This window comes from Apium graveolens, unplaced genomic scaffold (assembly GCF_009905375.1).
Source record: "Apium graveolens cultivar Ventura unplaced genomic scaffold, ASM990537v1 ctg2526, whole genome shotgun sequence".
NCBI lineage: Eukaryota > Viridiplantae > Streptophyta > Magnoliopsida > Apiales > Apiaceae > Apium > Apium graveolens.
In genome coordinates this window covers 52,083-59,634 of record NW_027417703.1, presented here as the reverse complement: position 1 = coordinate 59,634, position 7,552 = coordinate 52,083, and the positions used below count along the sequence as shown (strand labels likewise).

Sequence of the window (7,552 nt, the reverse complement as noted above, 5' to 3'; positions counted from 1 at the left end):
CTAAGGAAAACAGGGATATTCGAAAGCTCATAACGACCTCGAACCTGGTCGCGTGTGGGTTTTTGAAAGAAGGAGTGAGGCTGACTCTTCAAAAGAAGATATTTAACAAGAGAGCTAGAAAGGGTAAGAATATCGGGCCCGCATGTGCGGGTCTGTCTACTCGCGTGCGCGAGCTCGTGGGCTCGCGTGTTTACACTTCCAGCATGCATCACTTCACATTGCACCTTAGTTTTCCGCATTTTTTTTAACCTGCTCGCATTACTTCTTTGCATTGCATCTCGCTGTGACTAATCTTTTCCTTCATTATTTTCTTTTTCAGAAATGGCCATCTCCCCTATCCCCTTCATGGAAGAGGCTGAGCAAGCTGCGACCTCGGGCCCAGTTCAGCCCGCGGCTGCGACTACAGTGGCTCACTCTCAAGCTAACTCTCCGGCCCGCATGACTACTCTGACTGAGCATCTCAGGGGCTCAAGGCCTTCTCCTCGGCTAAAAAGGCACAGAGGCCATAAAGAGGGAAAAACTGGCGAGCCCGATCCAAAATAGACTGTTCCATCTGATGCTCCTCTTCCCACCTCTTCTTCTGCCAGCATGGTTGCGACCACATTCGGCCGGCTCGCTCAAGGTCACATCAGCGAGCATGATGTAAAGGGTTGGTCTTCTTCTGCTCTCGAGGTCAACCAGGATGCACTGTCTCGAGCTGCGGCCGAAGTTTACTATCTTCAGCTGTCTAAGGCTCGAGAGATGCGAGCCCTCAGCCAGAGCAACACAAAGCTCGAGTCTAAAGTCAAATCCCTTCAGAGTAAGGTCGCTGAGCACGGGCAAGAGAAAGTTACGCTGGTGAACAACTATAATCAGAATATAATTAACCTGAACACTGCTCACGACAAGGCCCTAAGGGAGCAGAAGGAAGCTTATGACATGGCTGCTGAGGCGTGGAAGAAGGAGAAGGATGCCCTCGAGGAGAGGGTGCTCGAGCCAGAGGGATCAGTTTCTGCCCTGACCGAGGGTCATGAGGCCGCCCTCGCTGATGCTAGGAACCTGGGGGCCAGGAATTTAATGAAAGTCTTTATGAAGAAGGTTCCTGACTTCGATTGGGTGGCTCTGGGTGGGAGCACAGCTAGGCATGCCAAGAAACTGAAGCTGGAGATGGAGCGGGACGCCCAGATTGCCGAGGAGGCCCGACTCGCAGCTGAGCAGGCCCGGGTCGTGGCTGATGAAGCTCAAGAGAATGAGGCTGATAACCCTTAGACTTAATTTTATCTTGAAACTAGACTTTTGACTGGGTAGGCGGGCACCCTCTCTGCTTCATGTTTGTATTTAAAGTATTCTGCCTCGGGGCCTAACTTATTTAACTTTTGTTTATATCAAATTTTTAAGTCTTGTGTGCCCGTACTCATCTTTACTGTGCTAGCCAGTTTCCTTACGTTTGTGTAAACTTATCATGCCTCTATTGACAAAGAGTTATCATAACCCTGGCCGCGTATGGCGAGTATTACACCTTCACAGCAAGCCTAGTTAATCAACTCGTATTTATATTCAATTAAAAACCAGGCCTCATTACTAACTCGTAGGTGCTGTAAGTGTGCTCGCATTAGCGGGTCGGGCCTAGGAGCTCGCATTTTGTTCATGTGTCTGCTCCTCGCATTATGCGACCCTGGCTATGTTTGATGGAGGGCTGGGCTCCCTGGGTCGCATTTATGACCCTGCGAGCCGGAGTATGGGCTCGCATCGCGGGCCTATACTTTTTTTTATCCTCATCTTTTATCTGCTATGTGCTCATATCTTCCAAAGCGGGCCATGTCCCAACTCGTTTCTGGTACTCGTTGTCAAGCGGGCCGGGGCCCGGCCTGATTTGTGACTTTAACATATTAATAAAACAACCGTTTTGTCCTCGCATGGGTTCCCAAGGATGGGCTCCCCTGCTGGGTATTTAATCTATTAACAAAAGTTAAAATATCAAGTGCAGAAATAGAGATCAATCGTTTATTCATAGATAGTGGGAAGTGAAAGGAGTACATGTTTGTGGTCTCAAAGAGGCACCTATATTGCACTACCCCCCAAGACTTAGGAATATTTTAAGATAATACTAAGTCTGAAAAGAATAATATTACTGATAATACTTGCGAATGTGTTCCGCGTTCTAGGCTCTCGGGATCAACTTGTCTTGCATATCATTGAGGTGGTTGGTTCCCTCCCAGAGCACCAACTTTATCTTGTAAGGGCCTTCCCAATTTGCTCCAAAGACTCCGTGACTCCCCACCTTAGTGTTTGGCATGACCGACGCAGAACCAAATCTCCCACCTTGAAAGTTCGGGCTCGAACCTTACTGTTATAATGCCTAGTTGTCCTCTGCTGATATGCCGCTATCCTGATCTGAGCATCTTCTCGAGTTTCTTCGATCATGTCCAAATAGAGCCGATGATTGACCTCGTTTGCCTTTGAGTCATAGTTGTCCCTTCGAAAAGATCCTGCTCCCACTTCAACGGGCACCATAGCTTCACACCCAGACACCAAAGAGAAAGGGGTCTCTCCATTTATGGTTCGGGGTGTAGTGTTGTAAGACCATAGGACCTGGGCGAGCTCCTCTGGCCATGCTCCTTTCTTCTCTTCAAGCTTTGCCTTTAAGGTATGCTTAATAATTTTATTAACAACCTCCGTCTGCCCGTTACTCTGGGGTGGCAGACTGCGCTAAAGCTCTTCTGAATCCCCAGCTGCTCACAAAACTCTCGCATTTCCTTGGTATCAAATTGTTTCCCATTGTCAGATATCAGCTTGTAAGGGATGCCATAGCGACACACAATAGCCCTGTGTACAAACTCCCAGAGTTTTTTTGCTGTGATGGTGGTTAGGGGCTCGGCCTCTGCCCACTTAGTGAAATAGTCTACCGCAACCACTGCATACTTGACGCCTCCCCTGGCCTTCCGGAGTTCCCCAATCAGATCAATTCCCCACATGGAGAAGGACCAGGGGCTCATGAGGGATGTGAGAGAGGCCACGGGGCTGTTGTAATAATTGGCATGTCGCTGACACTTATCACAAGCTCGGGAGAATTCAAAGGCATCTTTTTTCAGTGTTGGCCAGTAGTAGCCTTGACGGAGGATTCTCTAAGCTAGAGAGCTATCCCCCGAGTGATTGCCACAAATGTCCTCGTGTACTTCCCTTAGGATGTAGCTGCATTCATCCCCATCTATGCATTTGAGGAGAGGCACATTGAACCCTCTTCTGTATAGAATCCCATCATATATCACATAGCGGGCTGCTTTGTATTTTATCCTCCTTGCCTCATTCTTTTCGTCCGAAAGTGAACCTTCTTTTATATACGCTAGAATAGGTGTCATCCACGTGGGGCCGAGGTCATTACTGAGGCTGCCCACCTCGTGCTTGGGCACACTAGGTTGCCTCTGTATATCAAGGGGCATAGTCCGTAGTAAAGTGGTCTCTCGGCGTGAGCCGAGCTTAGCTAGCTCGTTTGCGCCTTCATTCTGCCCACGCGGGATTAGTTCCAGCCTCACCTCGTTGAACCTCGCGATTATCCTATGTGCACACTTCAGGTAAAGCTCTGTTCTCGGCCCCATAGCTTGATACCATCCGTTTATCTGATAGACAACAATCATGGAGTCACTAAACACATTTAAATTCTCCACCTTCATTTCCAAAGCTAGCTTGAGACCGTTGATCAGGGCCTCATATTCAGCATCATTGTTGGTTGCATGAAAGGCCAGATGGGTCGCACGTCTGATCTTGTGCGCCTCTGGGCTGATTAGCTCAATTCCAGCTCCTGCTCCATCATCATTAGAGGCTTCATCCACAAATAGGCTCCACCATGGGGCACTATTTTGGCTCTACAACCCAACTTCCTCTGTTCTAGGTATGACAACAAGGGATCCCGGCTCCACTTCCTTATATGGAGGAAATTCTAGCACAAAATTGGGCAGGGCTTGACCTTTGATTGCGGTCCTTGGCTTATAATCCACTTCGAATTGGCCGAGCTCCACCGTCCATTTCAACATTTGACCAGAAGACTCTGGTTTGTGCATCACTTGTCTGAGCGGGTAGGAGGTTCGCACCTCTATCTTGTGTGCCTGAAAATAGGGCCTGAGTTTTCGGGCGGCCAGGATCAGAGCATATGTTAGCTTTTCGAGGCTTGTGTATCGAGTCTCGGCATCGGCTAGACTTTTACTCACATAATATACCAGGAGCTGGACACCATCCTCCTCTCGGACTAATACCGCACTTATTGCAAAGTCGGAGACAGCCAAGTATAGGATCAAAGTTTCTCCTGCCTTTGGGTTGGACAATATTGGAGGGTTGCTGAGATGCCTCATTATGTTCTGAAAGGCTTCTTCACATTCTTCTTTCCACTTAAAATTCCTCCACACTCCTTTAATTGCTTTGAAGAACTCTTGGCATTTATCGGAGGATTTTGAGACGAAGCGGTTCAAGGAAGCCACTCGTCCCGTTAAGCTTTGAACATCCTTCACCCGTCGAGGGGATCTCATCTCGAGTAGGGCTCGTATCTTGGCTGGGTTGGCCTCAATACCTCTATGGTTGACAATGAATCCCAAAAACTTCCCCGATTCGACCCCAAACACACATTTCTGGGGGTTGAGCTTCATTAGGATCTGGAACATTTCTGCTAGGTGGCGGACATGTTCCCTCACTTCTTTCGACTTCACCAGCATGTCATCTACATAGGCCTCCATAGTCTTCCCCAACTGATGTTTGAACATCTTATTCACCAGTACTCTGATAGGTTGCCCCTGCATTAATGAGTTCGAAGGGCATCCCGATGTAACAGTAGATGCCCCGATCAGTAATAAAGGAGGTGTGCTCCTGATCTGGCCCATACATGGGGATTTGGTTATATCCCGAATAAGCATCCATAAAGCTAAGCAATGCATGCCCAGCCGTGGAATCAACCAGCTGGTAGATTTGGGGTAGAGGAAAGCTGTCCTTCGGGCAAGCTTTGTTCAGGTCGGTGAAGTCTACACATGTCCTCTACTTGCCATTGGGCTTCTTGACAAGTATGGGGTTGGCCAGCCACATGGGGTAGAAGGCTTCTCTCACAAGTCCTGCCTCCATTAATCAATCCACTTCTTCTCTGAGGGCCTTTGCCCTCTCTCCACTAATCGGCCGTCTTTTATGCCTAACTCCCTTCTTTTTAGGGTCTAAGTTGAGCCGGTGGTACATGACATTTGGGTCAATCCCTATCATATCAGAGTGTGACCATGCAAAGACATCCAAATTCTCCCTTAGGAAGCGGGCTAGATCCTCTCTCAAGTCAGAACTTAGGTTCGAGCCTATTTTGAGTATCTTGGAGGGATCATTCGAGCCTCGCTAGATTTTCCCATTTCCGCGATTGTCAAACCTTCCGTATCCTCGAGCTCAGGCTGGTCAGCTCGGCCCGGATTTATCAAGCGTTCAGAGGTCGCAGTTACAGTGCGAGTGATTCCGTTGGGCAGGTCCATAGTTATTGTTGTTTCTTGACGTGTCCACTTCCCTCTCCTAAGTCTTGCAGCGATTTGTTCTGGGCTCTCTCCTTCATCACTTACTTCTTCCACAATCCCCTCCTGTATCAAGATGATGGGCTGAGAGGCTTCCATTAGCAAGGCCCCTGGGCGCGGTTCCACCTGAATCCCCATGTGCTCGAAGTAGTTCTCGGGCAACTCCTCAATTAAAATCAAATTACAAGTCTCGTGGCCCTCGGGACGTATTCTTTTCCTGCCTTCTGCCTCTTCCATGGGGACGTCGAACTCACCTGCTTCAGCTATCTCCCTTGAGGCATTCCCTGACTCGGCTGACCTGAGTGCCTGGTTGTATCAGACCCTTGATTCATATTGACAGCTTTTCAAGAAGCCGTCCCCCATGGGGGTTGGGAATTTCACTGTCATGTGGTGGATTGAGGTCACCATCCTCATTGCCCTCATAAGGGATCTTCCCAGTATAACGTTGTAGGCACAAGGCTGATCTACTACCGTAAACGTAGCGACCTGGGTGGCCACATAAGGCTCTTCTACTATGGTCACCGGGAGCCGAATTGTCCCTTTCACCCCGATCGAGTTTCCCGTGAACCCGTAAAAGTGTCCTCCTGTTGAGGTTAGCTCCCTATCCAGCAGTCCTAGCTTCTTGTATGCATCATAAGTTAACACATCAGCTGAGCTCCCGGTATCCACCATTGCCCGGTGAACATTCACCGTACCAATCTTCATTTTTATGACTAAGGCATCTGTATGAGGGTAATGTACCCATGTGGCATCGCTCTCCCTAAACACGATGTCGTCAGCCTCCCTTTTAAATAGCTCTAGGGGCCTTTGGCTCAAATGGTTAATATTGGTGAGGGGCTTATCCTTTGCTTCTCGAGCATACCTATCCATCACCTTCCGGCTGGCTCCACCAATGTGAGACCCACCTAGAATGATGTTAATGCTTCCGGCCCGAGTTATCCTCTCTTTATCTTCTGGGGTGGAGGAGGGACGGTATGATAATCAGTTCTGTACCTCCGGACCTCCTTGACGACCTATTCTGTAAGCTTCCCTTGTCTTATCAATGTCTCAATTCCGTCCTTCAATTGTCTGCAATCAGCTGTATCATGCCCCGTGGCCTCATGGTACGCACAATACTTTGAAGTATCCCTCTTATTATAGTCTTTGAGAGGGGGTTGCCTTTCTGAATATCCCCTTCCCTGCATAGATAGCATATATGTGGTCAATAGAGGCTACCAGAGGGGTGCGTGTCTGCCAGGCGGACTTTTTGGGGCTTGAAATACATCGATATGTCTTCCTCCTCTCGTCAGGGCTCGAGGATCGGTCCTTCTTGTCTCGATAGCTCTCGCTGATTTTCAGTTCTCTCATCGACTTCTCTACCCTCTTAAAGGGTTCAGCTTGCTCAAAGAACTTGGCCAAGGTTCTTGGCTCACTTGCTTGGAGGCTCTTCTAGAATTTTGATCCTTCTTTCAATCTTGCTATCAAGAAATTCTTGATGGTTTCCTCACTGGCCCCCCTCACCTTGGGAACTTCGGCGTTGAATCAACGAAAGTATTCTGTCAGGGGCTCCCCCTCCCTTTGCTTGATATTGGCTAACGTGGCCACAGGAGGTGAGTAGTGGAGGGTGGACTGAAATTGTCTGACGAACAAGTCCTCCAATTGCCTCCACGTTCTTATGCTAGCCGGTCCTAACTTGGAGAACCATTTCCGGGCACTACCTCTAAGTGATGTCGCGAAGAGTCTACAGCGGGTCATCTCTGGCACCTGATAAACTTCCATCTCTGTGTTAAATTGTATAACGTATTCCGCCGGGTCGGCCTCACCGTTGAATAAAAGGTCGGGATTGTGCCTAAACACCCGAGGTAGGGGGGATGATCGGATAGCAGCCGTAAACGGGGAAGGGGCAGCTGAGGTCGAGGGCCCCCTCTTCTCTCGCTCCATATCATCCAAGATCCTTCTTAGGTCCCTTACTCTAACAATTTCTCCTTCTTTGTCACCACTCGCGTTACTCGAATGGTGTGAGCCCTGAGGTCGCTCGCGGCATCCCCCACCCCCGGCTGGCGTTTGAG

At 49.0% G+C, this 7,552-nt stretch overlaps 2 protein-coding genes across 2 annotated transcripts; both read right to left on the bottom strand.

The window, feature by feature from the left end:
* Nucleotides 1–2,208: 2,208 nt before the first annotated feature.
* On the bottom strand, nucleotides 2,209–2,758 carry LOC141700577 (uncharacterized). Its single transcript, XM_074504290.1, has 2 exons — nucleotides 2,720–2,758; nucleotides 2,209–2,619 (listed from the first exon to the last, which is right to left on the bottom strand). The coding sequence occupies exons 1-2, from the start codon at nucleotides 2,756–2,758 to the stop codon at nucleotides 2,209–2,211; spliced, it is 450 nt and encodes a 149-aa protein (XP_074360391.1).
* Nucleotides 2,759–3,104: 346 nt separating this feature from the next.
* LOC141700576 (uncharacterized) lies at nucleotides 3,105–4,703 on the bottom strand. The gene is made up of 2 exons (XM_074504289.1): nucleotides 4,194–4,703; nucleotides 3,105–3,842 (listed from the first exon to the last, which is right to left on the bottom strand). The coding sequence occupies exons 1-2, from the start codon at nucleotides 4,701–4,703 to the stop codon at nucleotides 3,105–3,107; spliced, it is 1,248 nt and encodes a 415-aa protein (XP_074360390.1).
* Nucleotides 4,704–7,552: the final 2,849 nt, after the last annotated feature.

Excerpts from the sequence above, each read along its gene's own strand:
- LOC141700577 (XM_074504290.1), bottom strand. The coding sequence starts at position 2,758 with ATGGGAAACAATTTGATACCAAGGAAATGCGAGAGTTTT. Across the intron at positions 2,620-2,719 it reads CAAGGAAATGCGAGAGTTTT|GCAAAGCTTGAAGAGAAGAA; the intron begins GTGAGCAGCTGG and ends CATACCTTAAAG.
- LOC141700576 (XM_074504289.1), bottom strand. The coding sequence starts at position 4,703 with ATGGAGGCCTATGTAGATGACATGCTGGTGAAGTCGAAAGAAGTGAGG. Across the intron at positions 3,843-4,193 it reads AGGATGGTGTCCAGCTCCTG|AGCCAAAATAGTGCCCCATG; the intron begins GTATATTATGTG and ends GTTGGGTTGTAG.